The 27,115-nt window shown below is 54.6% G+C and overlaps 8 protein-coding genes across 8 annotated transcripts; 4 read left to right on the top strand and 4 right to left on the bottom strand.

Moving 5' to 3' along the window:
- Positions 1-1,911: 1,911 nt before the first annotated feature.
- C7974DRAFT_210267 (uncharacterized protein) lies at positions 1,912-8,722 on the top strand. The gene has a single exon (XM_046136950.1). The coding sequence runs from the start codon at positions 2,307-2,309 to the stop codon at positions 8,457-8,459; it is 6,153 nt and encodes a 2,050-aa protein (XP_045995123.1). The 5' UTR covers positions 1,912-2,306; the 3' UTR covers positions 8,460-8,722.
- A 63-nt stretch (positions 8,723-8,785) lies between these two features.
- Positions 8,786-11,406, bottom strand: C7974DRAFT_338404 (uncharacterized protein). The gene is made up of 2 exons (XM_046139231.1): positions 10,122-11,406; positions 8,786-10,072 (listed from the first exon to the last, which is right to left on the bottom strand). The coding sequence occupies exons 1-2, from the start codon at positions 10,939-10,941 to the stop codon at positions 9,072-9,074; spliced, it is 1,821 nt and encodes a 606-aa protein (XP_045995122.1). The 5' UTR covers positions 10,942-11,406; the 3' UTR covers positions 8,786-9,071.
- Positions 11,407-12,975: 1,569 nt separating this feature from the next.
- Positions 12,976-14,364, top strand: C7974DRAFT_397051 (HRDC-like protein). The gene is made up of 4 exons (XM_046142151.1): positions 12,976-13,294; positions 13,515-13,655; positions 13,712-13,915; positions 14,083-14,364. The coding sequence occupies exons 1-4, from the start codon at positions 13,289-13,291 to the stop codon at positions 14,266-14,268; spliced, it is 537 nt and encodes a 178-aa protein (XP_045995121.1). The 5' UTR covers positions 12,976-13,288; the 3' UTR covers positions 14,269-14,364.
- C7974DRAFT_397049 (uncharacterized protein) lies at positions 14,365-16,556 on the bottom strand. Its single transcript, XM_046142150.1, has 4 exons — positions 16,430-16,556; positions 16,142-16,368; positions 15,324-16,087; positions 14,365-15,272 (listed from the first exon to the last, which is right to left on the bottom strand). Exons 1-4 carry the CDS (start codon positions 16,456-16,458, stop codon positions 14,616-14,618), a joined length of 1,677 nt encoding a protein of 558 aa, XP_045995120.1. The 5' UTR covers positions 16,459-16,556; the 3' UTR covers positions 14,365-14,615.
- A 102-nt stretch (positions 16,557-16,658) lies between these two features.
- Positions 16,659-18,658, top strand: C7974DRAFT_210195 (actin-domain-containing protein). Its single transcript, XM_046136949.1, has one exon. The coding sequence runs from the start codon at positions 16,742-16,744 to the stop codon at positions 18,497-18,499; it is 1,758 nt and encodes a 585-aa protein (XP_045995119.1). The 5' UTR covers positions 16,659-16,741; the 3' UTR covers positions 18,500-18,658.
- Positions 18,659-19,485: 827 nt separating this feature from the next.
- Positions 19,486-19,884, bottom strand: C7974DRAFT_397047 (uncharacterized protein). The gene is made up of 2 exons (XM_046142149.1): positions 19,674-19,884; positions 19,486-19,627 (listed from the first exon to the last, which is right to left on the bottom strand). Exons 1-2 carry the CDS (start codon positions 19,878-19,880, stop codon positions 19,595-19,597), a joined length of 240 nt encoding a protein of 79 aa, XP_045995118.1. The 5' UTR covers positions 19,881-19,884; the 3' UTR covers positions 19,486-19,594.
- Positions 19,885-21,651: 1,767 nt separating this feature from the next.
- Positions 21,652-23,181, bottom strand: C7974DRAFT_414441 (uncharacterized protein; the record flags this gene model as incomplete). Its single annotated transcript, XM_046143800.1, has 1 exon — positions 21,652-23,181. One exon carries the CDS (start codon positions 23,179-23,181, stop codon positions 21,652-21,654), a length of 1,530 nt encoding a protein of 509 aa, XP_045995117.1.
- A 1,678-nt stretch (positions 23,182-24,859) lies between these two features.
- On the top strand, positions 24,860-26,888 carry C7974DRAFT_314820 (uncharacterized protein; the record flags this gene model as incomplete). Its single annotated transcript, XM_046138474.1, has 2 exons — positions 24,860-26,438; positions 26,491-26,888. 2 exons carry the CDS (start codon positions 24,860-24,862, stop codon positions 26,886-26,888), a joined length of 1,977 nt encoding a protein of 658 aa, XP_045995116.1.
- Positions 26,889-27,115: the final 227 nt, after the last annotated feature.

The raw sequence follows: 27,115 nt of genomic DNA, 5'->3' as shown, positions 1-27,115 counted from the left end.
TAGCTCCTATCGTTGAGGCAGCCTCTGTCGACGAGACAACACCAGCAGCAGAGACAGCTCCAGTCAAAGACGTAACCACAACTGACACACCGTCTATTGGAGAATCAAGTCCAACAGTAGAGGCAGCTTCGGTCAAGGAAGAAGCAGTTCCAGCTCAAGAGGTTGCTCCAGTTGAGGAGGTAGTGTCTGTTGACGCTGCTGCTCCAGCTGACGAGGCCGCTCCCGCTGAAGCAGAGGTGGTTGCTGTCGAAAAGGCCACACCCGCTGCAGAAGCGATTGCAGTCGAGACGGCTCCTATTAAAGAGGCAGTAGAGACAGCTCTAGTCGAGGACACAACCCCTGCTGGAACTCCTGCTGCAGTTGAAACTGTCTCTTTAGTCGAGGAGACTGTTCCGACTGAGGCAACTCCTGTCGAGGAGACGGTGCCAATCACGGAGACAGCTACTGTTGAAACAGAGGCAGTTGCTGTCCACGAGTCTGCCCCAGCTACAGAGGCCGCCCCTGTTGTAGAAGCCGCCCCAGCTGAGGACGGTACTCTTGCGGCACCAGCTGGCGAGGCAGTTCCAGTCACAGAGGTAGCTCCCGTTGAAGACACCGCAGAGACAATTCTAGTCAATGAGGCAGCATCAATTAACAAGGTAGCACCGGTTGAAACCGTCGTCTCAGTCGAAGAGGCCTCTCCAGCTAAAGAGGTCGCTCCCGTTGAGGAGGCAGCTTCAACTGGAGAAATGTCTACAGTTTCCGAAACACCCGTCACAGAAGATTCACCCAAGCTCGAGGATATGGTGACTGAGGATGCAACACCGGTAGTTCAAGAACCCGCTGCCGAAGACCCAGTTTCTGCAACAGACGAGCCAACGGCAGAGGATCATGAAGCTGCAGAAGCGATACCTGCAGATGATTCCTCTACGGATACATCGTCCATCGATGTTGAAGCTGAATCTGCCCCAAATCCCGATCCAGAGACAACAGTCGCCGAACCAGTGCTCCCAACAGATGCCCCAGTCGACACCAAGCAGCCAGATGCTGAGAAAGAACGCACAGAAGTTGAGGATGTCACAGTTCCACAGCCTACAGAACACGAAAGCATCTCTGAACCTGCCCCTACTGAACCTGTCTCCGAACCAGTCGTTGAGCCCACAGCGGAAGCAGGCGAAAGCGAGACAGGAGGTGAGGGCAGCGACTCAGTGGCCTCCGAAAGCACCGACGTAAGCGTTATCGAGAGTGAGGCGACTTCTCTTGAGCTCAGCCTGGTCGAAGTTTCCACTACTGAAAGCGCAGACACTGCGGACGTTCAAGATACGACGATCTCTGCGGAATCAGACGGAGACATCGAAGTGAGCGCAGAGCCTGAGCAAACGACTGCAAGCACCAACGACACTGTGGACTCGACATCGACTGAAACAAGTCCGACACTAGAGTTGCCAGCCGATGCATCTACCGAGAATACTTCTTTGGGTAGTGAGGAAACACCAGATACTGCTGAAGCTAAAGAACAGTCTGGAGAGAAAGAGGTCACGGCTACAACTCCCACAACACAGCCCGACGAGGCGGCAGAAACGGAATCAACAGCCGCTACATCCTCGGAGGTCGATTCGTCGCCCAGTGCCGAAGTCACCGCAGACGCAGAAGCTACACCCACTGCACCCATGACGGGTTCAAGTCCCCCGCAGGCTGCTGATAGCGACCATGACAGTGCCGAAGAAAGCGGAAACGAGTGGGACTCGGATGCAGATGGGCCCTCACAGATATCTGAGCCTGAGATCAAAGCTACTGAGCCAATCACAGTCGATGAACCCTCAGAAACCACCAACTCAGACGACGTGAGCGAGGCGGATTCGGTGCAGGTTGAGAACCCAGCCGGATCTACAGAAGACCCTGAACGAACTCCAGGTACGTACTTTCCATACTGTCACATTTCTCACTACCTATCGATCGATATCACTTGTCATCCCCACATTTATTACTTTGTTTTGCGACGATGGTTGGCCGGCTGGCCAGCAAAGTGCGCTGGAGGCCTGTGATTGGCCGCTCCGCACAGCGCTGGCACAACACCACGCAGCCCGGCTTATCACCACGTGCAACCACGTCGCTGAGCCGTGGCTGTCGGGCCTCAACGCATGCGCGCGTTCAACCGGCCATCGCGACATACGTGGTTCCACCGAAAACCGCGGTTGACGCCCTCGCTACCGGAGTTGTTCTCTTTTCGCGCTCTTTATCCCAGCCCAACCTCCTGCCTGCCTGCTATGTGACTAAGCGCGCGTTGCGCCATCCCGTCGCGAGGCTGCTGCTGACTTGGCGTAGCGATGCCGCAGGATACTCCCACGCAGGGCGATCAAGTATCTCTGGATGCTTCCGGGGCTGCCGATGCAGAGCACGACCCGCCTAGCGCGCAGCAGGTGCTAGCGCCTGCAGGTCCAAAGGATGTTCCGTTACTCACTCCCAGTGACGCGTCTGAGATCACCGCGAGTACAGATGCGCACACAGATATCTCGTCTACAGAAACCAGCGCGGAATCAAACGACACCGAGCTCACGCCCGAAGCAGACAAAGCCGTAGTTGCAGCACAAGATGATGCCGCGTCAGATCCGCCAAGCAGCGACGCCGAGAGTGACAGTGAAGCCGACGATTCTACTATGGACCTTGAACCCGCGGCCGTAGCTGCAAGTGTGTGTGAAACAGATATCGCTGCAGACAGCACTGAGTCCGTGGATGAAGCCAATACCGATGCTGCCTCCTCGACCGGTCCGGAGGAGCCTTCTGCAGTTGCCACTGAGGCAACTGAAATATCGCAATCTGAACCTCTTGCAGTTGAAGAGAGCAAAAATGCTCAAATTCCGGAGCAGGAAGACGAGGATGATAGTTCGAGCTCGTGGTCGGGTGGGACTGACGACTCTGTAGATGAGGAGGCTGGGGTCGATGTTGCGGAAGCTGCTGAACCGTCAGCAAACGCAGTTGAACCACCAGTTGAAGCAGATAAGAGTCCTGCACAGGAGACCCCGACAGAGACTGAGTCTGCGAAAGAGGCTGAAGCACCAGCTGCCGTTGCGGATGCAGTTGAACCACCAGCAGATGCAGTTCATTCACCAGTGGAAGCAGATAGTAGTTCTGCACAAGAAGATCCGGCGGATTCTGAGCCCGAGCTTGACAAAGAAATTGAAGCACCACTTGCTGTTGCGGAAGCAAACGAACCACCAGCAGATGCAGCCGACCCATTGGCAGATGCAGACCCTAGTCCAGTACCAGAAGACCCAGCAGAGTCTGAGCCTGCACCTGCACCTGAGCCCAAGAAAGAGGTGGAAGCACCAGCCAACGTTGTCCTCGTCGCCGCGGCCTTGAAGGCCATGTGCGAGCCTGAGAAGGCGCCTGAAGCGGAAAATACTGATGTGTCGGCCGCACCGGCCGTACCAGCTGAGCAGGACGAAGGGGTTGCAGACGCAGTCGCTCCAAATGCAGAGGTAGTAGCTGAAGCAGTAGCCTCCACTGAAGAGGTTCTTGACGTGGATGCTCCGGCGGACCCTGATGCTGCGACCACAGACAATGTGGAGGCTGAGCAAGCCCTCCCGGTCGAGCCACAAGAGCCAGAGCCCCAGGTCGACGAGACTGTTACTGCTGAAATTGAGGTTTCCGAGACCACCGACATGGCAGAGCCTGAGACTGTAATTGTAGCACCGGCAGAACAAGCACAGGATGCCGCAAAGCCGCCAGAAGCAGCAGATACTGATGATGCAGCCGCTGACGCCGAAAACACGCCCGTTGCCGTTGACCTGGTTGCCGAGACCACAGCTACTGCGCCAGAAGTAGCGGACCAGCCCACTGACGAAGCCGCTGAAGCTCCAGCAGAATCTCCGACACCGACAGATGCTCAAGATGCTGCAGATGCTGAGACCATAACTCCAGCCGCGCCTGCAGTCGAAGCAGAGACTCCCAGCGAAGAAGTGGCGGCACCAATTGTTGATGAGGTCGAGCCTAGTGAGCAGGACGCAGCGCCAGTGCCAGTGCCAGAGCCAGCGTCAGCTTCGGCGGCAGCAGCCGAGGAAACAAAGGACGCAGATCCACCTGCCGAAATCCCCAATGGTGTTTCTGCTACTGAAGACGAGCCAGCGCAAGTAGATGTGCCCGCTGAGCCCAAGGCAGATGCGCCGGCACCAGACCAAGACTTGGTATCAGCAGTTGAGACGTCAAAGGAAGTTTCTTCAGCTAGCGAGACCGCCCAAGTCGAAGCTTCACCAGGAACAGAAGCGCCGGCTGAAGTTGTTGCCGAAGCGCCAGCTGATATTATCGTCGAAGCGCAACCCCAAGTCGTCATTGAAGAGCAACCCGCGGCCGTTGAAGCGCAGCTCCCAACCGCTGAAGCCACAGCAGACCTCGAACTTGATCACGTTGACAGCAAAGACGACGCTTCTCCCAGCGAAGCAGATAGCTCAGAGGCAAGCGAGCTTCTCGAGGAGCCAACTGAAGTTGTGGCAGCGCAACCCCTGGTCGCCGAAGCCACGGCGGATCCCCAAACAGACCATGTTGACAGCAAAGATGACGCATCTGTGAGCGAAGAGGACAGCTCCGAGATAAGCGCACTTCCTGAGGAGTTGGAAGCAGAGCCTGTGAAGAGTGAGGTTGTTCTTGTCGAGTCGCAGGAACAAACTGCCCCAGCACCCGAGGTGGTCTCTGGCGCCCCCGCCGGTGACGATGGCGATGCTAGTGTGGTCTCAGATTCAATCGATGACAGTGCCGTCTCAGAATCCTTGACCGAAGCCGCTGAGCTTGTCGATGACAAATCCGGTCCGGAAGCAGACGCAGAGCAGAAATCAGTAGCGGTACCTAAGGAAGAAGCGTCCTCTACTGCAGCCGAGCCTGACGCTGTCCCTGCCGCCGAGACTGTTGAAGTCGACTCAACGCCCAAGCCCGACGCAGCTGTCGACGTCCTTCCTGAGCCGGCTACCGAAGCCGCAATAGTCGCAGATGCCGCAGACCCAGCTACCGAAGAGCCAGCAACGGAGACAATCAACGATGCCGTCCTGGGAGACATCTCCATTCAACTAGAAGAGACAGAAACTCTGCCATCAGGAACTCCCGAGCCACCAGTGCTCGAAACTGCTGTCGAGGAACCTGCAGTCGTGGTAGAAGATGCTGCCGAATCTGCAGTAGCAGAACCTTTGGATACTGCTGGAGCGTCAGAGGCTCTGGATGAGACTGCAGATGTGCCTGAAGCTGTAGATGTACCAGAGACTGCAGCTGCGCCAGAGACTGAGGCGGCTGCAGATATCACGCCCGCAGTAGAGGACATTCCCGAGCCAGCACCTGCCAGGTCTGTGGTCGCTGAGTCTGCGGTAGCTGAATCTGTGGTAGCTGAATCTGTGGTAGCTGAATCTTCGGTTGCCGAGTCTACCGTTGAGTCTGCTGTTGAGTCTGCTGTAGCGGAGTCTATTGCCGAGCCCGCTGCCTCCGAGACCGCGCCTCAAAAAGACGAGGCCGTTGCACTGCCTCCACCTGTCACAGACGCCGTACAGGAACCTCCTGCAGAGTCTGAGGCAGCCGAGTCTTTAGTTGAGTCCATCGCTGATGATACTGCGTCTCACGAAGACGAAATTGTTGCACTTCCTCCAGCCGCCGTCCAAGAACCCCCTACAGAGCCCGCGGAAGAACCTCTCGCTGAATCTGAACCTGTCGCCGCTGAGAAAGCCCCAGTCGACGATGCTGCTGAGCCAGCACGCTCAGTGGCTGATTCCGTCCCTGATTCCATCCCTGATGAGGTGGATGCTAAGTCGGAAGCCGACGAAGCGGTCCCGAGAGAAATTAAGGCACCGGAGGAGGCTGAGGCTGCCCCTATCGAGGCGGTGGGAAGTGAGGTGACGTTTGTCAGGGCGCCTGTTTTACAGGTCGTTCAAGCTGAGGCCGTTGATTGTGAGTCTGTGATTTGGTCTGTGGCCCCTGAAGATCTTGTCGAACCGGATCCAATCATTGTCGGGAGTGCACCAGTCGAGCCTGTGCCTGCCCCCGCTGATCCAGTCGACGATGAGGGTATTATCGAGGCCGGACTGGCGCCGCCAGAGGATGATCTTGCAATAGGGGATGTCTCGGAAGGAGATGCGTTTGGAGAGATTAGTCCAGCAGAGCCGATGGACGTCGACTCTACTCCTGAGGAACCCATAACTCCCGATGTCCCAGCTGTTCAAGAGGAAACGCTCCCAGAGGCTGTTGTTGAGGAACCTTTGTCCCGAGATTTGGCTCAGCCGATCGAAGAGACCATGACCGATGCCGTACTGCCCGCTCCCGTCGACAGAGAGGTAGATCAAGCTGGGGATGTAGACCCTGCGGTAGCTGATGAGCCTTCGAACACTGAAGCAAACTTCGGCACGACACCAAGGACACGGGATTTCGCTCCTATGCCGGACCCTGCTACATCGCCTCGAGATAAGCATCATCGACGGCTTTCCCACTCGCGTAAGCACCACTCTCACCGCCGATATGAGAGCGACGCGGAGACTAAAGAGAAAGCCCTCCCAATTCCTCCTGCACTGCCTGCTGCAAAGCCGTCAGCATCTCCCAAGAGCAAGCGTCGTGACAGCACGACAGATCGCGACATTTCTCGGAGCAAAGCAAGGGTGCAAGAGGAGAAGCCAAGGAGCAGCCCCGCTAGAGAACCCACATATCCTGACCATCGATCCCACCGTCACCGCGACAGCCGGGAGCCCACATACCCCGAGTATCCAGTCGAGCGTTCAATCGAACGTTCAATCGAGCGTCCAGTTGAGCGTCCTCGCCGGGAGAGCAAGATCGAGGAGAGGCAGAGCAAGCGACGAGCCACAGAGCCAGTGCTAGATGAAGAGGCAGAACGGAGACAGCGCCGTGAAGCACGTCGTGCAGAGAAGGAGCGATTGGCTGCAGAAGAGGCTGCGAGACTCTTAGGAGATGAGGAAGCGCAACGACAGAAGCGCCGGGAGCAACGCCGTGCGCTGAAACTGGCGGAGGCGGAGGCTGCTGCAAGACAGCTGGAGGAAGAGGCACAGCAGCATCTGAAGCGCCGTGAGCAGCGGCGAGCGGCTAAATTGGCGGAGGAAGAACAGCGTCGAGCTGCCAAGGTGGCTGAGGAGGAGCAGCGCCGAGCTGCTAAACTGGCTGAGGAGGAGCAACGTCGAACTGCTAAATTGGCAGAAGAGGAGCAACGCCGAGCTATCAAGCAGGCGGAAGAAGACCGAATCAAGCAGCTGGAAGTAGATAGAGTAGCTCAGGAAGAGGAGGCACGTCGCATCCGACACGAGAAGAGACGGAAGCGTCACGAAGCCGAGAAAGACGCCAAGCGCTTGGAGAGGGAGAAGGCAGAGCAGGCTGTACGCGACGAGGAAGAGGCACAGAGAGCAAGGAGGCAACGGCGCGCGGATAGAGAGAGGGAAAAACTCGAGGCGGCAAGACCTCGACGCAGGGAAGTCGAAGCTCCTCGTGACGCGGCACGCCGTGCCGCAGAGGACTCGGTCAGCCCTGCACCTGAGGCCATCGAGTCACCGCGCAGCACACCCCGTCGTCGCATGAGCACCCGCGAGCCTCCGCCGCCGACACCCAAGCGCGGCAGCTTCCTGGGTGGATTCTTCAGCCGCTCGAAGACGGAACCTCTGACTCCGCCCTCCTCAAAGCCTACCACACCCAGATCCCGTCCTCGAGCTGACACCCTTGACGCTGTCGAGACACCAGCTACCATTCTGCGGCGAGAAGCCGAGCAACACTCCAGCAGCAACCACTCTTCCAACGAGAGCCGCGAGCGCGGCGAACGCCCCAACCGGAGCCGCCGCCACTCGCACACTCACCACTCGCACCGCTTCGCCTCCGCCGACGAAGAAGCAGAGTACTACCGCCGCAAGGAAGAGCGCCGCATCGCCCGCGCCCGCGAGCACGAAACAACCCCCATCCGCGACCCCATGCCGCCTCCAGAACCACCGGTCTACGCCCCGCCCCCACCACCCCCGAAATCCGTCGCCACCCTCGACACCGCCACCATGGAAGTCGAGCGCCAGCGCGCCGGCGGCCCAGAGTACGACGACATGGACTACGAAATGGCGATTGACGACACGGCGTACCGCACCGACGACGCATACCGCACCGACGACGCGGCGGCCATCGGCACGAGCTCGGGGTCCGAGCTGCACGCGCGCCGCCGCACCAAGCGCGTCTCGATTCTCGACGAGCGCCCGAATCGCAACAGGCGCGTGGCGCCCGGATCGGACAAGGGCGAGCGGCCCGTCAGTCGCCGGGTGCAGGCTGAGCGCAGCAGGGCCGCGAAGGCGGCTGCGGAGGAGCGGCCGAGGGCGCGGCGGAGCGAGACGGAGCGGCGGGGCGAGGCGGAGCGTCGGGCGCCGCGGGCGGAGAAGGCTGAGAGGGGGGACAGAGAGCGAGAGAGAGACAGGGACAGGAAGAGGAGCGGGGAGAAGGGACTGAAGGGCCTGTTTGGCGTTTTTTCGAAGAGATAGCGAGCGGCATTTTCTTGGTTTTGGGTTCTGCATGGCGTTTGGCGGGCATGGGTTGGATACCTACATTGGGGGTGTTCTTCATTGAACGGCGTTTGGGTGTTGTTGGCTTGGGCGTTTTGAGCGTTCTCGGGTTGCATGCATGGGCGGCTATCTGTATTTGTACGAGTGTATGTCCGCGACGATTTCTCATATGCCCGTCTGTGTGCGCTTCGGCGCTGCAGCAGTTAGTTTTACGAGCTGAATGACGCATCTTCTTCCTCTCAGCGACTCTCCTCCCCATCGTGAAGTCTGGCCGAGTCAAGTCATGCAAAGTGGGAGCGTGCAGGTGAATGATTAATATTATATTTCCAACTGTTGCATATCCATACCATGCCCAAGCCCGGATGCAGTTCATGAATCGAAAGAACGCCACGCCATGCAATGCGAATCAGGGTATCGCGAAATTGCTTTTCATACACAAGGTTGTGTCGTAACGCCGTGCCAGCCATAACACATCTCATCTCTCATCTTCTCTCACGGTGCACCGATGTCGCTCTCTTCTGTGGGACAGGTCCCACTGCAACAACTGCTACTGGAGCGTCTCCGGTCGTTGAGTATCGTCAGATCCACGTTCTACGTAGACCGCGACTTCTTGATGATGAAAACACCGACTTCGACGCCCTTCTTTGGCCCTCCGCCCAGGTACTCGCGATTCGATACACCGTTCAGTACCTCTTCGATGAGATGCGCACTCGTCATCTCTGTGTTGGTGGGCAGACGCGCTGCTTTCCGGAAGTACTTTGTTACGATCTCACGGACCCTGGGCTTTTCTTGCTTGATCCACCAGTCGTCCGCCCAAGCGGATCTTTCCAGCATCGTTTCCTCTTTTGAGGCCTGGATGACCTCGTAGATGACTTGTTGCTCGCTGATGCTCTTCCGGCTGGACTCGCCGCCGTTCAACTTTTTGCAGAATTGCTCGACGTGCGCTGCTAATTGCTCGTACTCGTCCAGATAGTTTACTGAAGTCATCGTGCCAAGGTTTTTCCCCAGATCGGATGTCAGATCGTGGATGACTGTCACCGTGCGTAGTAGTGGGTCTAAGATCGGTCCTAAGTAGTGCCTCATGAACGTCCGCCCACCAGTCCGTGTCGGGTATACAAATAGAAGTGTGCCGTTGTCGGGCGAGAGCTCCACTAAGCGATCGAATAACAGTGACCGCCCTTTGAACGCAAACATCTCCGCATACTCATTGTAGTTAGTAGGTGGTATGAATCGCTCGACTATCGATATGTTGATGCTTCCTGGAGGAACGACCGGCCGCGGAGATGGGGGGAGAAGTTTCGAATCGAGCTGGTAGTCGGGTATGGCAACGGCGCTGTCAAAGACTTTCGATGTGAAGTACTCGTCTCCTCCAACAGCTGGCCCCGGGGTCGACGGCGGCGACTTGGGTAGATCGGAGAGTGTAAAACGACCGGGGACGGCATGGAAGACGTTGATCCACGATGTATGCGAGTTGGTCCTGTCATGTATTGCCGCGATGACTTGGCCGAAGAGGTGACCAGTAAGAGAAGGGCAAGGCAGAGCGTGCGAGAGCACTTTCACTTGTGTGAGTTCCAGAGCATGTGACTCGGTAGCTAGGGTGGTCAGCAAAATTAGTGGAAACATTGCAGGCATGAATCTCACTGAGAATGTTCTTGACGTTCTGAATCCAGAATGCCATCCTAACCGCCTCGCTTATTTCGTCCGCGTAAGTCGGCACGATGATTGGAGCCTGCCCTGGCGCCGATGCACTTTCCGTGAGAGTAAGATTTGGCGATACTCCAGGTTCTGAGCTGGGTGGGGAACCTGCACCCGCTGTCTTAACCCTCACGAGCGATCCCCAATTGAACGTCCCCGGTTCCGACGGAGGAGTGAAGGTCGACACCTGATGTTCCAGCTGTTTCCTGCTGGCTCTCGGGCTGGCGGCAGCAGAATTGACGGACTTGTCGGCTTGGCGGCGAAACTCCAATGGTGGGCTGAGCGCATGGAGAGGGTCCTCTGGTTTCGATAAAGGTCCAGCACCGAGTGACGAAAAGGAAAATGTGGAGTGTAACGGGATACGGTCAGGGTGGGGCGCAGCAATACCTAGGACGTCAAACGAGGGCAATCGAAAAGTCGGCGCGGTCCTGGCCAGCGTGGGAGAGGGCAATGACACGTCAGTGGGCAAGAAGGTTCCAGCAAAGGTCAAATCCAGCTGCGGTTGATTGTCTAGAGCTGGGGTCGCGAGCGGTTGTGGTGAGGCGGAAGGTAGCGGGAAAGGCTGTGGAACAGATGCATCAAAAAAGGAACAGTGTTCTTCGTTCCAGGGTACGTCGGCACGTCCTTGAGCTCCGGGGAAAGAGGCACCCGTGCCTTCATCCGGTGTCGCAGGAATGGCAGGAGAGCAGGCAGGTGCGGCTGAAGCGTACTGGTCCTGCGTATCCTTGAATTTGGCACGACCAGCAGAGAACAGAGAATCAGGCATGTCCGGGGTGGCAGTGGCCTCGAAGGTTCTCGCGGCGGGCGTGTCTGGTCGGAATCGGCCTGATCACGCTACACTGGGCGAGGTGGGTGACAAGGTAGAGCAGAAACGTGGCTGAAAGATCTGACAACCGAATGGGTAAGGCCGTGGCTCCACTTCCACCTAGTCTAATCAATGCTCACGATTGCTGAAGGGTGGAGGTAGCGCCAAGACCGTGGAAGGGCTGGGACGTGACAGCGGAGGAGTGAGTACTTTGCAGAGGGTCGAGGTGTGTTTGGTGTGACATGCAGCAAACGAATGAAAGGGGCGCGCCGGCCCAAAGCGAGCGATGAGTGAGCAACAGTGCCGGGCACGAACGCGCAGCAGACAGCGCACGGCGGGAGGGTGTGTGTTGCGCAGCTGCAGGAGGGTGAATAGCGCTCCACCCAACGGGCGCGGCTCGTAGTCGATTTAGAAACAGCGCGCCCGTGCGTCCAAAGGTCCGCAGAAGGCCAGACTCTGCCTTAAAGGCTCTGCTGCACATCCTCACTTCACGCCGAGCGGCATGGCCTGACTTTGGCGGTCGGCCGTGTGAGAGAGGCTAGCCGCCGCCCGAACTGCGCGTGCAGCTGCATCGCGAGTTGCTAACATCGATCGGTCTTCCGTGCATCGTTCATCGCTCACTCGCAATCCGAGCAACACGTGCAATGTTGCTACGACCGACGGGCCAACGGCGAATTGACCACGGCTTTCACTTGCGGCGAACCGAACCAAGGCCCTAGCTCTCGTACTCTGGTACGCTTCCCAGCATAGTAGGAATCTCCTGCGACCTGAGCTTTCGAACGGAGCCGCGCGCAGATGCAAATCGTGCCCGCAGCAGATTCTTTGTCCCTCGGCCCATATCTGCCCCGACTGATGTACCTGTCTGCTGAGACGTGCCCGTTTGGGACGCACCTTAGCACTTGTAGTCGTCTGACTGCGCCAAGTCATCGAGATGAGAGGCGATGTTCGTGATGGTGCCGCAACTTGGGCTGCACTACCGAACCCTGGTCGCATGCACCCTTCCACCACCAACGGTACTCTTCGACTATCGTCGGTGGAGATCTAGACTCAGTGCTGAGCAACTTTGTGATACCTAGCGCTCACGGCTGTCGTGCTTGCACAAGGCATCTGACAGCTTTCACCACGGAAATTCCCATGTGCATGCGCCTTACCCGCAGTGGCATTCTTATCTGTTCGCGCCTCATTCGTCCAACAGGACTATTGACGGCGTTGCCCTGCCCTCTCAAATTGCATTCTTCGGCCTGAGTCGTAGGTGTATCAAGTCGCTGTCTAGCTAACACTGTTGAACAAGACATGGCCCGTACGAGGTTGATTCACCTTCAGGCCGGTGGCAAGCACCGAGGTCAAACGCAAATGCTGACTCATGGTATGCATGGATGGGGGTTGGGAATTAATTTGGCGCATCTGACGGGTTGGACGAAGTCCTTTCTTGCAAAAGAACCGTCCCAAAGCGAGCGTGCATTATCTTAGGGCAGTTCTTAGCGACTGCCATCTGCATCTCGTATCCATATGTGGACACGAGCTGGTACTGTGAAAACCATGCCGCTCGTTCATCTTTCCGGGAATACTGTACTAAAGGCTTTCAAGAGACATGCCTGGGTTTCAAAATATCTCCGCGTGGACTCTGCTTGCGCGGGGTTGTCAGGGCTGGCCGGAACTCCAGCCAGGATTGTAGGCCAATCATTGCGGACGCCATCCGTGAGCACCAGCGACTTCGGCTTCCTCCCGCGTCGGCGTACGCTTGATGCATACTCTTGATTGTGGAGACCAAGAGGCGGCATACAACAAACTAGAAGTGGAACATGGGCGTCAACCGCTTAAGCGTCGGAGGAAGTTGAGGCCTGAAGGCTGAAGGCAAGCATGGTCTGTGCTCCACGCTAGCGAAAAACTGCCTTCCGCTGCTGCACGTACGTTGACATGAGTGAGCAATATTGCGATCCAATCAGACACTACCAACTACAGCGCAACCTCAAACTCTCACATCGAGCTTAGCTACGAAAGCTTCGCTTTAACAAGTAATAAGCAAAAAGGTAGGCAGACTTGCAAGTCCCCGTCCCGGTCGCTTTTGTGCCCGATCTCGCCGCACGGGTCAACTACGGGTGTATACTCCTTGAGCATGTCGATCTCGAACGTCGGAATTCGCGCTGCAGCCGTTGACAACTGTTCTACCGATTATGAATGGCTCCAACAATTAAACGAAATGTGATATCTACTTACACTCATTAGGATATTAACGCAAGGTGAACGGGCGCACAAACGTGTGAGAGCTTGACTGACCCTACGTGATCACAACCACACTTCACCCACAATGCATGTGAGTGGGCGATTTTTTTTTGCTCGCAACAGTCGATTTCTTGTACTCGTATTCTATGGCCTTCAGGCTGAGTTTTCCATTTTCAACCTGTTCTACCGCTTCAACGCGGCTTTACATCGAATTCTTTTACTACATCGGCCCTACCATCTACACCATATCTCTCGACAATCAAACCACCGACCCCTCACAAACAAGTTAAGCAAATGACTAACGCCCATAGATCAAAAATCCCCAGGCAGCACTAATCACCAACCACGAACTCCTCCTGCACCTACGCCAGGAAGACGCCGAATACACCGGCGAAGATGGCACAGACCGCAAGCGCTGGAAGCCCAAAGGCCTCGAGCACATGCTGCGCGATGTACGTCCTTGCCGCACCGAGGATCTCTGGATTCATGCAATGACTGACACCACCAGGGCCTTGCATATCTCCAGACGCCCGACTACGCCACTGCGGCACTCACAGAAGCCCATCCAGACCGGCCAATGACGCTATACAAGGGCGCACACTCGCTGTTCCGCGTGCTGGCGCCCGATTATCGCCTAAACAAGGCAGAGTTCATTCAAATCTACAACTTGCGCCCGACCACGCAGGTCATGCTTGAGCTGATTATCGAAGAGGTGCGTTACTCAGATCCCCTTGACACAAGCCTCAGCCTTTAACACTTAACCCTAACACCTGTCCCCGTTCGATCTTGTTTCTCTGGTTCATACTCTACGGCCTCCATGACCCACCCAACAGCAATCAGATGTGTTCAGCTACTGTACCCAGTCCTAACCCTACACAGGCAGACCAGCGCTTCACAGAAGACCAACTGCAAGACATCCTGAGCAGAATTACGCACGTCTTCGACGAGGAAGAGGCGGGTATCCCGGTAGGAGTCGAAGAGCAGAACTTGGCCAAGATAGACAACAAACTGCTTGGTGCGGCGAGGAAGAAGAGGAAGGTCAAGAGGAGGGCGAGGGACGAGTAGACTACTGTGTCGAAGGGCGATGACAAGGTCAAAAGGCGGGCGACGTATTGTACCTCAACTTCATAGACACGGGCATCACATGAGCAAGCGGCGCTATTGAAATTTTTGCGTGTAATTTTATGCATAGGCCAGCGGGTATCCTTCCGCACATCATCTCGTCCCCAATATGCAATGCCATCATCAACAAGAAATGGTACATGAATCCAGCCCTGCGCCACGCGCCCATATAGCACGACATGCGATTCGAGAACGTCTCGCAAAAAGAAGAATGTAGACCCCAGAACGCCACCCATTTTCACATGGTCAAACGTACAGCAGCGACAGCAGTCGCGACGCGTGTGTTGAGTCTAGTCCTTGCTCTTCTTCTTCTTCTTCTTTTCGGTTGTGTCGTCAGCCTCGGATTTCCTCTTCTTCGAGTCCTTTGACGACTTCTTGGCTTCCTTTGCGGCCTTCTTGGCCTCCTTCTCTGCGCGCTTTGCAGAGCGCTCGGCCTTCCGTGCCTTCTTGGCCTCCTTCTCGGCCTTCTTTGCGGCCTTGTCGCCGCCCTTGGTGGCCTTGGTCTCCTCCTCAGACTCGGAGTCGGCCGAGTCGGCGTCGGCCATGGACTCGTCCTCGTCGACCTCCTGGACGAGCTTCTTCGGTGTGGCGCCGTTGGCGGCGGGCTCCTCGCCCGTCAGACCATCGGCATCGGGGTTGTACTTGCGGGCCTCCTTGACGTCCCACTTTTGCCCGGAGCCGAGCGCGGTAGCGTTGGCGTTGGGGATGCTCTTGAGGGGCTTGCCCTCGAGAGCCCTCAACCTCCTCTCGATGCCGAGACGGGCATCGCGACCGATCTGTGACTTCTCCTCCTCAGTGGGCTCGTCGGACTTGTCCTCGGAGGTGATGCCCCATGTGCTGAGGGCGTCGACGCGCAGACCAAGAGCAGACTTGGCGGCGAGCATACGGGCGATCTTTCCCTTGTTCTTGCCAGTTGCCTGACCGATGAGAGAGGCGTGGTAGATAAGCTGGATGAATTAGCATATGGTATGATACGAGCGATAGGCTGTTCTACTTACACCGTACTTGGGTGTGTCGTGCTTGGTCTTGAGCGCGCGGAACAGCGCCTTCTCGGCACCGAGAATCTGGATGGTGGAACCGGGAGACTTGGCGAGGTTCATGAGCGAGCCAGCGTGGGCGATGAGGCGGGCACCGACAAGCTCACCAACGAGCGCAGTCAGGTTAGGTGCAAGAGCTTGCATACGCGAGGAGAGGTATGCGCCAAGGTTCTGGCGATGCTCAGTGAGGTCCACGACCTGCTCAGCGAGAGCGCTGGTAGCCTCGAGATCCTCCTCGGAAATCTCAGTACCCATACTGATCTCAGCAGCGGCCTTGACGGCAGCCTCAATCTCCTCAGGCAGGATGCCTGACAAGTCGGCGTCCTTGGAGTTTGTGCGGAAACCCATCTTGAGGACGACCTTGGAGTAGGCAAGGTTGTCGTTCAAGATCCTGGCAAGCTCGGGGAAGTGCCAGCCGTACCATTCCTTGACACGCATGGCATATGTGTTGAGCTGCTTGTCGAGAACATCAAGGCTAGCAATAGACTGGATGATCATGGTGTCGACCTTATCGGGCGAGAACTTCAGCTTGTGACGGGAGAGCGAATGCGCAAGACCGAGGCGGGTCGAGTCCATCTCGGCGGGCATCAGATCGGGGACAAGGGAGGTCATGTGCTCGCGAATAGCACGGTAGACATCCTGGGTGGAGGAGTCGGAGATGGGCTTCAGAGACAGGCCAGGGACCTGCGCGATGGAGACGGCAAGCTTGGGATCGGCGACAACCACTGCAGATTGTTAGTGATTCGCAATTTCTCTAGAGAAAAGTCGCAATGGCGTACAAGATGCCTTGCTCTCATCCTTGAGCTCCTGCAGGAGGCTGCCGAGCATGGAGCTGACCTTGCCGTCGGTGAGAGCTGCGGCCTCATTGAGCGCAGTGACGGCACTCTCGAACTTGGTGAACTTCTTCAGCTTCAGCGACTCGACAATGTTCGAGACATCCTTGCTGAGCTCATCGCCCTTGCTGAGCAGCTTCTTGTCCTTGGCCTTGAACAGAGCATAACCCGCGCTGCAATTACACATTAGTTTCTCTTGCTCTGCGGCTTCGTGCGCGATCGCAGCAGTCGTACCTCGTCTCGCTAAGGATGAAAAGACCCATTTTTCCTTCTTTTATGCTCGAGGTGACGATGTGTCGGTGTCACTACTCCGTTCGAGCTGGGGTTTCGCGGTGTTGGAAGGCGCGAGGGTTGTCGATGCTGGTCAATTGTGCGCCGGTCGTAGCTTCCTCGAATATTTTTTTGCCAAGGTGGAAGGCGCGCTAACACCCAGAATGTTCAAGCGTGTGAAGCCAACAGCCAAGGGTCTCACCAAACAACCAGTGCTCAGTACGATCGTCATGTCGTAGAGCGCACAACCTCGTCCAGCCATCCGGGCTTACCACAATGTCAATCAGCGCCGAACGCAAAGTGTCTGCGTCATTGGGACGCTCTGTAAGAGGCACAACTCCGCGTCTTGCAGACCTAGCGTCCACCCCCGAATCGCCGCGAACGCCTCTCCAGCGCGCGACTTCCTCCTTGTACGGTTCGCCGGGCGGAAGTTATCGTACTGACGACGAGTATGTCGTTATAGAGGTTGGTTCGCGGTTCGTGCGGGCTGGTTTTCCTGGCGAAAGTGCCCCGCGATGCACGCTTCCATTTGGTCCTGACAAGCAGAGAAGGGTAGGCGACTACAGGCAATGCGACCCAGGATATAATCAAATCAGACGACAAAAGAAGCTTGTCCAGGAACCGGGCGAGTATGATGACGTGTTTGCAATGAGGAAACTCCAGGCATGGGGCGAGGACCACGGGCTGTATCGTTTGGATCTTACCAAGACAGACATGGACCTGTTGGGAGATAAATTTGAGCGGGCCATGAGGGAGGCGTATAGCAAGTATTTCTTACTAGACTCAAAGCCGCGACGCGTCTCACTGGCGCTCCCGCCACGACTACCGCACGCGCTGCTCTCGAAGATCCTCGATATACTGTTCAAGAGCTTCCATGCGCCCAGTATCACTCTCTTGTCGAGCCCCGTTTTATCCACCGTCGCCGCAGGATTGCGCTCAGCGTTGGTTGTTGATATTGGGTGGGCGGAGACACTGGTCACAGCGGTGTACGAGTACCGGGAAGTGCGAGAGAAGCGGTCACTACGAGCAGGCAAATGGCTAAGTGAGGATATGGCCAGAATATTGAACGCAGAGCTCGACGAAGCCGCTGCGCCAAACACACCGAAAGCAGACGTGTCATTTGAGGAAGCAGAAGAGGTCCTTACACGTGTGGGCTGGTGCAAACCCATTTCCAAGGGAAATCGGAGAACCGTCTACTTCACCGCAAATGAGGCGCCGGTGCTGGAAGAGTGGGCAGATGCTGTCGAAAACCCTCCACCCGCCGTTACTATTCCGTTCCCGAAGAACACTCCACCGACCGAGCTCAAGGTAGCACTTGCTTCTCTAGCCAAGCCAGCCGATAACATACTTTTCGAGGCAGACGCACCATCGAAAAAGAAGGACGACGAAGAAGTAAAGTTCGATGATGAAGAATTGCCTATCCATCATCTCATCTACCGCACACTGGTGGCACTCCCAGTTGATGTTCGCCGGCTATGTATGTCGCGCATCGTCATAACAGGTGGAGTTGCAGACATGCCGGGGCTGAAGACCCGCGTACTGAAAGAGGTGGATTACCTAGTGCAGTCAAGAGGCTGGGATCCAGTCAAGACGTGGGGCAGAGGCGCTGGACGGCATGAGGAAAGGCTACAGGCACAGCAGCGCAGGCTGACTACGAAAGCACAGACTGATACGCACAGAGCGTCAGCAGCGCCGGCCTCTCTGCCAGCTGGTTTGCAAGAGCCAGAGATCGACAACATTGACATTAAGCTCGCCAAGACCAGCTTGAGAAACGGTCCGCCACTCGAGTGTTCGACTGGCGGCACGATTAGAGGTGTACACACGCTCGGTGCTTGGGCTGGGGCCAGCCTGGTGACCAACCAGCGGATTCGAGGGATTGTCGAGATCGACCGAGAGCGGTATCTACAACACGGATTGCAAGGTGCGTCAAGAGACAAGGAGGTTTCTGTAATTCCACAGCGGCAGAGTATGGGACCCGGAGTCACGCGTGGCGCTGGTGAGCGAATGAGCTGGACCCTCGGTGTGTGGGCGTGAAGGAAGAATTGCATTGAGCGCATGAGCACAGCGTCTGTTCGCCATTTTTGATACCCTTGATATCCAGCAGCGACCCTTCGGCGATATCGCCTTTGCTGGAACTCGCAAACGAATCGCTTTCAGCAGCGAATTGAATACAAGAGCAACCAGCTAGTCCTTTACCTGCCACTCTCCTAAATGACCTCATACACTTCCTGCCAAATGCGCCTGTATCAAACAAGGCTGAAGGCTAAACTTGACGAACGTACATAGGAGTGGCGAAGCATTCGACATGAACATCAGAGGACTTGAACAGAAGAACGGGCGAACAGCAGACATCAACGGCACATCACAGCTATCGAGCGATAGAAGCGGTTTAGTGGCTGCGCCTCATCTGCGGGACGACGCAGCCTTGGGGTCGGCTGGCCATTCATGTGCCATGACGTGTCCGCAGACCCTTGTTGTAAACAAGCGTGCAGGTGTGCAAGTGTGCAAGTGAGCAAGTCCACAGTACCTCGAGGGGGTCCTTCGGGTGCAAGATTCATACGGGTGGCTCGAGGAAGCCAGTTCATGTGTGATGTTGCGCGTTTTGAACAGTGTATGTTGTCAATATGCGGGAAAGGCTGACACTGGAAGGGACAGAGCACAACTGTGTGTGTGTTTGTGTGTGTGTGAAAACAACCTGGCAGCCTTGGTGCCAGGTGAAGTTTCCAGGTCTGCACGTCTGCATGTCTGCATGTCTGCAATTCAGCACTTATGCAAGCCTTCGTGTGAGTAACCCAATCACTCCGCGTGGGACTACGCATTAAAGAGTTGACCACCCCGACGTATTACCTTGGAACCCATGGCAGGTATGTGGTATCGTAAGTCTTGTCTCAGCTTGAAACTTTGGACAATAATACTTGAAAGCGGAGCTCATCGTCTTTTTCCGGCGGGCCCTTCTCAATCGGCTCAATGGTCTTACACGCCTTTCAAGAAGACATGAGTCATCCCTTCCGGGAACACACGAGTCCTCCTTCCTTTATGAGCAGCACCCAAGGTTATTCAGTGGGCGAGCTCTTCGAATACTCCGTATACCCTAACAACTATCACGATAGTCCCATTCCATGGCCCGCCTCACAAGTACAACACGCCCAAGTGGCTGACCAAGTTCGTCACCTGTCTTCCTTCCCTGACAACGCCTGACCGTTTGTAGGCAAGATATTTCGCGACAACGCACTCTGAAGAATCCCCACGGGTCTCTGTAGATCAAACAGATCCCGTTGCTCAGTGTGCTGAAAACGTCACATTCGAGCCGGTTGCCAAAAGGACCCGCCGGAAAAAGACGATGAGCTCCGCTTTCAAGTATTATTGTCCAAAGTTTCAAGCTGAGACAAGACTTACGATACCACATACCTGCCATGGGTTTCAAGGTAATACTCCCTCAGGGATGAGGCAACATTTGAGTCGTAAACATGGAATGTTCGCAAAGTTATGTCTCACATGTAACGAGACTATTGTCGATGAGGCGTTGTTTCAAACCGGGCATGGCAAACACTGCAACATCGATCGTCCTCAGAAAAAGGGAGCCGCTGCACGGTCACAGTACAATGCGTTGTGCGAGAGGATTTACAAAGATCTCCAAATATCTACTGGGCCAACGGGGGTCTCTCCACAATTTGGGTCAACACAGCTGCTAGAGTCCGAGGTTCAGTGGGAAGGAGGGTCTGATATCTCTGCCTCTCACGGAAACGATATCGGGGTTACTGGTACACATCCTGTCAACAACACAAACGCTCCATTGTGCATCGATACAACTCGAACTCTGCCGCCGCCTACTCTCGCAGGATCATCGAGCGGCACCGTTCAATTAGGATCAGGAGTGCATTACGAGAACCTGTGGCGATCGCATCTTTCCAACGCTCCCAACACATTCTACAGAGTGAGTGAATCGTCCAAAGTAACCTTGATTGTAGCTAATAGCCTCGCCAGTAGCAACCAAACGTGCCGCGAGAAGAGCCACTGGTCAGAGAGTCTGACCAGAATCCTTTAAGCCCTGATGAGTACGTCGAACACATATGGCGCTATCATAGCGCTCAGAATCCAGGGCTTTCGACATCAGGTCATGGGACTGTGGACGATCGTTCAGCCTTACCAGCAAGCTCTTCATTCACACGATTCAATCCTATTCAGGATGCGATACAGGCACAGGGACATAGCCTTTCGTAAGTATGTGGGAATTGTTATTTAGTGTAAGCACTGACGTTGCCAGAAGTGAAACATCTTCGGGTTATGCACTAAGCACGATAGACTCCGTTTCGCCCATAGTTATTCGAGTTCGGTACCAAGATCTCTGGTCGCAGCCTTGGAGTGCTATAGGAGCTGTGAGAGAGTCTTATAGCTTTTCGTCAGATGTAGACGCTGTAACCGATCGACCCTATGAACGGTATCTGCCCGAAACTACATCCACCCAGGCTGCAGCGTCAGAAACGGCGTCAGAAACGGCGTCAGAAACGGCGTCAGAAACAGCGTCATATGCAGCCACTTCTTGCTGGGGTACATGTTCCACAACCACTTCATGGGAATCTTCTCTCCTGGAACCCTCTTCTGCATCCTGACCGGAAGATCTGTTCTGCGATGCCATTGGCTGCGATGCGTGTTTCACCGGGATTTACCGTCAAGGAAATCTTGCCCGCCACAAACGGAATGTTCACGGGGCGGCGATTTCGCAATACAATTGTGAAGCACTTCATTGTGATCGAGTATTCACAGATGCTCGTCTGAAGCACTATCGAAAAAATCACCCTAGCCTTGCTCCGAATCCTATCGAAAGGCGTCCCGCACAGGGAAGAGGTAGACGACTCTTGTAGTACATACAATAAAATATCACCACGTCGACTCGAAAAAAGAGTCAAGGGACGGTCCTATGGTCTGCGAGAGCGGTACAGCCGATTCCATTAAAATCCACCCAATCTCTACACACGTACTGAATGGCAACATGGAAAGTTGTCACCAAAGGAGATGTTCTGAGCTCTCGTATTCTCACTCTGCGGCTTGCTTGATTCCTCTCATCTGGAAAATCTGGCTATTCACCTAGTCGTTTCAGATCCAGCTCGATATGTAAATAGTCTAATATGATTATGGGGCTCTCAGCCTCCCCCCTAGTTATGTCACGACGTTACCAGCCGTGTCCATTACTCTTCAGCTTCCTGCTGCCAATGTGTTATCGACATAAATTCTTCAGCCCACTTCTGTGTCCTCGCGATATTGACAGCAGAATGATTGTTCATAACGAGCAAGACCTTCAAACCCACTTTGCGGTGGCGAACAAGTTGTAAAAGAAATCGGACAGCGTGACCCAGGCCATCTACGCCATTCTCAGTAAAGTCGTCCCATCGACAGTGATCCAGACGGTCGATGGCAATTGACACACGCACGTCCTCGGGTATTACATCTAGCAATGTGGTGAGGACACCAATCATCTGTTCGATGGCTTCCACGCTGTTTGCGGCATTCCAAGATGAGAGATTGGTTTCTGATAGCACTTTCTCATGCTGCTCCAGTAAATCCTCGGGCAGGGTCTGTGCGAGTTGATAGACGAATGTCTTCATGACATACCAGAAAGTATGTCGGTGCTGCTTCCTGACTGTATAATTCAGCTGACCAAAGTAGCTCAAAGTAAGTCCTGGTTTTCGAAGTGCATCTTCTGTGTACCATACGCTGGCGAAGGACAACCAGCTCATTTCTTCTTCGCTCTCGGGCTCGGAGTCGATATCTCTGACAAAATTGTAACCTCCGAGAACCAACATCGACGATCGTGGTTCTTCGTTCCACTCTCGGAATGTTTTGTTGGCCTTCAGGATGACCGGTGAAAGTTGTGCTGCGTTCTTGCAGTTCTGTTCCTGATTCTCCGCCAGTCGCCGTAGCAGACTTCTAACTCGATATATCGCATCGGGAGCTTTCATCATGTCTTTGATAGCCAGAGATTTCTTGAGCTCAGAGAGGTACGCTTTCTGTGCTCTCGATTGCTCCTGTCGTTCCATCCAGGCCTGGCCTTCTCGGACCCGATTGTTGGTGTCCTCGCCAGTCGCATGTACCTCTTTCCCTCTCGCTTGGACTTCTTGTAAACGGACCTTAGTTTCGTTGACTTCCAACGCGGCGGTGTTGAGCTTGATTGTCATCGCATCCAAAGTGCTCCGGATTTCTTTCAGGTCTTGCATCATGATGACTTCGCACTCCTTGTGGATTTCCGAAAGCTTGATGCGCAGCCGTGAGACCGTCTTTAGCATCTCATCACGCTTCAAGGATGCTTCTTTGATTCTTTTCACCGAACTTGCCATACAGTATTCGGTCGTTCGGCGACAGAAATAAATTGTTACTTCAAAGGCTCCAATCATGAGAGCGCGGAGGCTGTCACGCGGTTCGATGTGTTCGAGAACGTTGAGTCGTGGGAATGCGTGTGCAAGTTCCTCCAACACTTCTTCGATGAATTCCTCGCGTTCAGCCTTGTTCACAGCAACGGTTGCGAGTATTGATACGGTGCCATAAGCAAGGCCGCCAAATTGTTGGTCCGCTGCTTTCACAATCTCTGCGATTCCAGAGAACCCTTGTAGAAAGCTTCCTATGTTGGAAAGCACTTTTTGCGTCTCCACACCGGCTTTGCGCGCATTTCCAGACTCACGTTCTGTTTTGAGGCCGAATAGTGCCGTCGATGCCAGTATCATACTGCTCTGAGCAGCGGCATGTGTTTGAGCACATTTCGTAGACAATTCAGTGATTCTTAGCTCTACGTCAGATAAAGAGCCAGCAGAATATTCGCTTGGAATTTTGGCAGGCCGGTCGTCGTTGCGATCTTCTACTTTGACAAGAGTCAGAACCGAAGCGCACCATGCTTCATGGCTTTGAGTGAGCCTCTCCAGCGGAGACAGCAATCTGAGTAATGTCAGCTTCAAGATGTCGGTTTGTCAGCACTTATCGTAGCTCACTCCGGGGTTCTATCTCCACGGACGAACCAGTTGCGAATCGATTTGCCCATCTCGCTGCGAAAGCTTTCAGATGGTGTGAAGGACTAAGTTTCTGGAGAATCTGGGAGCCTCACACGACTTAGAAGTTAAGATAGCTGCTTCGAGCAGGCTGTGGTGATTGCGCCACAGTCGCGGTGCTGCGCATTTGAGGGCACCAGTCACCCCTGCAGTGCAACTGCTCACGATTAGGCATCGCGTTACACTTCACTGCTTGAGTCTGCGAATCACAAGACGGATTGGCCCTCCCTAATCCTTATTGCACAGTATCGATTGGGGCCTTGCGCCCCCAACCTAACCGAGACCAGAAACCGCCCCCACTGTGCCGCCTGCCACCCTGCCCGCACCGTTCTACGTACGTGTGTCAGAATGCGCCCCAGCGTAAAACAGCCCCATATAATAAGGCGTCAGCTTACAAGTACAAGTCTTCCGCAAGACGATGTGCTTCCTTCAGCCTTGCCGCAACCTTCAAGTTTCCAGACACGTTTGTCGATTCGGCAGACTATCCAGAAAGCCAGTTGATGGTATTCCTGTAGAATTCGATAGTACATGACAATTGAAACACGTCGAAGATGCGCCGCGCAACCTCTCGTGCCCCGACGAATGAGGAGATGGACCGGCTCGTACGACTAGCATCGTCCACTCTACTACATGCAGATAGACTAACGAGTACAGCTTGAGCAGCTTCGGCGTCTCGAAGCACAAAACAATCAACTCGAAGACCGCTTGCGATATATGTCCCAAGGACAGATGCAATATTTCGACCGGCAACCCTACATGGAACGAGGGCCTCAATATGACCGTACTTCGTACTTCGATAGGCCCTCATGGGCAGAAAAGAACGGATTTCCCATGCACACGTCTGCACACTTCCATTCCGGATTATCTGGTATGCCTCTGGGGCGAAATCCACCGGTAAGAATGTGTTGTGGCATAGCTGCCGCAGGAATCGGTGATGCTGACGATTGCTAGCCAGAACGGTCTTTCAATCCGTTCACGCCGGGGGGCAATCCAATTCATACAATACCATCTTTGAATGGTCAAGAAGATGAAGAGGATGCAGTGGATGGTGCGAAGGAAGGTCCTTTGACCTTGCCTACGAAACGCAAAATGCCTGCGCGCGAAGACGACCCAACAGGCGACGGCAGTACCAAAGTAACGCGCATCAAAACTGTAGTCAATAAAGTAGGTACTAATGAGTGGCAACTTTGATTACAAATCTGACACCAGACAGTGGAACGAAAATCAGTCAAAGTGGGAAGATATCGAGAGTAAGCTGGAACTGGGCACAAGTGACACAAAGATTCCAGCAACATTTCGACGACAGCTTCACGATAATGACAAGGTCGACTTTGAAGAGGTCGAAATTCATTCGCGTGAGATGAAAAATCTGTTACTGCAGGCTACCAAACACTGGGAGGATGTGGTCACTGAAGCTGATGAGTCAGTCACAGTACAGTCCCCGTTCTACATATTTGTAGAGCGCTGGGACGAGCACGAGAAAGTATGCGAAGCAAAAGACACAGACAGTGAGTCTGAGAAGCAAGCAAGAGCAGACTTGAAGGACCTGATGGTGTACATCAAGAAGTCGGAGAGTCTAAAAATGTACTTCCGAAGCCGAGAGACCATCACGACCAAACGAAGGATCAAGTTCCGGTTTCTCTGGACACTCTTTGGCCACAAAACACAAGTATATGCCAGATCATACATGGGCCAGATGCAAAAGTTTGAAGTCCACACTTCTTCTGCGCCTGGATATAAGAACGCTTTCAGGATCAGATGCACAGCATTTGATTGGGATGGAACCAAATTCGCTGCATTCACGTATGTATTCACCATCAAGGAGTACGAGAACGAGGTCCCTATCGATTCCTTGGATGTCTTTCCGACACAATACTACGAGGGCAAAGACACGCAACTCAGCAGTGAGCAATTGCAGAAGAACCTCATCGAGCGTGGCCGTAAATATGTCGAGCTGTGCACGCAGGATCCAGCAAAGTTTCAGTGCCATTATGAAGGCACAGCACAGGTTACACCTACCATGCGACACAGGTTAACGAAACAGGCGCGTAACGCGGATGGATTAGTGGACGAGTCAGACTCTCGTCAGCTGCCGTACGATGACTTGGACGTGAACGTAACTCCGATTGAAATGGTGGGCAGCCAGAGCCAAGTGATCATCGACAACTTCTCGTTCCTCCATTCGGAGCAGAATCCCATGAAACACAACAACATGCCGCCTTTGGGCAAGAAGATACCGACTTCGCCCTCAGGCTGTCTGTGTCCAGTGTGTAGAGCCTCGGTGACCCAGCAGTGGAAGCCAGATCCGATGCTCGAGCCTTCCGAGGCTGCATCAAAGTTCGCAGCAGACGAAACTCGACTTCAGCTCCTGCCACCCAGGCTGCTAGGATTCGCACTCAAAGAAAAGCTATGGGGCCAGTTCCTTGTCGATAACGTCAAGAGTAGCGCACCAAAAGACGACAAAACCCGCGAAGGACCATTCTGGAAAGACCTCGAATTGGAAAGAGAGTCTAAGGAGCTACTCTGGGCGTTCATGCAGCAGCACAAGGTCACTGCTACGCTGAGTAGCACCAATAAGGGCAACAGTGCTGGTGCAGAGAGTTCCGAATCGAAGTCAAAAAGCATCGACATCATCGAAGGGAAGGGCCAGGGATTAGTGATCCTCTTGCACGGTCCACCTGGTGTTGGCAAGACGTTGACAGCGGAGACTATCGCCTTGACAACAGGACGCCCACTCCTAACGGTCTCTGTTGCAGAGATCGGTGTCACAGCGCAAGAGGCCGAGAAATCCCTAACGCCGGTATTCGCCGATGCTGCTCGCTGGGAGGCCGTACTCCTGATGGACGAGGCTGATGTGTTTGTGGAGGAAAGGGTGAAAGGAGATCTGCAAAGAAACGCTCTGGTATCAGTTCTTTTGCGTTGCCTGGAATACTACAAAGGTTTGCCGGACCATGTGTGAAAGGCGATGAGTTGCACTAACAGCGTTTGCAGGCATCATCATCTTGACCACCAACCGAGCTCGCACTATCGACAATGCGCTTCAGTCTCGAATTCAGCTTGCGATACGCTACAAGGACCTCACAACTGACCAAAAGATCCGGATCTATAAGAACAAGCTAGAGTACCTGCCAGCCGAGGAATTCGAAGACAAAGCAGCACTGCTAGACGCTCTAGAATATTCTCCACTCGTTGCCAAAGCCAATAAGACCAACGGGAGACAGATCAGAAATATCGTGACTTACGCAAGGGCGCTTGCTAAGAGCGAGGGCGGACGACTAACGATCAAGCACCTGAATAGGGTAGACCAAGTGACTTCGGATTTCACTGAGAGTATGAAAGAAGTGTTTACCAGACAGCGTGCAAGGAACGAAGTCGATTTTGTGGATTGAGGACCGGCTTGCGCAACGTAGTAAAAGTTTGGCGGACGCCTTTTCCTCGCGACTCGAGGAGGTTGATACGATACTTCAATCTGTTCAAATACAATCGATCAATAGCACGAATAGAAGTGTGAATGTGAGTGTGAGAAGTGGCAACGAATCATGAATTGGGTATATTGAAGCAAGCGCAAGGGAAGAACTGAACGTTGAACAAAAGAAAACTCCAAGGTAAGCCAGTA

The sequence above is a fragment of the Boeremia exigua genome (assembly GCF_020726555.1).
Source record: "Boeremia exigua strain MPI-SDFR-AT-0100 chromosome Unknown C7974scaffold_8, whole genome shotgun sequence".
Classification (NCBI taxonomy): Eukaryota; Fungi; Ascomycota; class Dothideomycetes; order Pleosporales; family Didymellaceae; genus Boeremia; species Boeremia exigua.
Note: the sequence above shows the minus strand (reverse complement) of the source record. Positions and strands in the feature narration are given on the sequence as shown.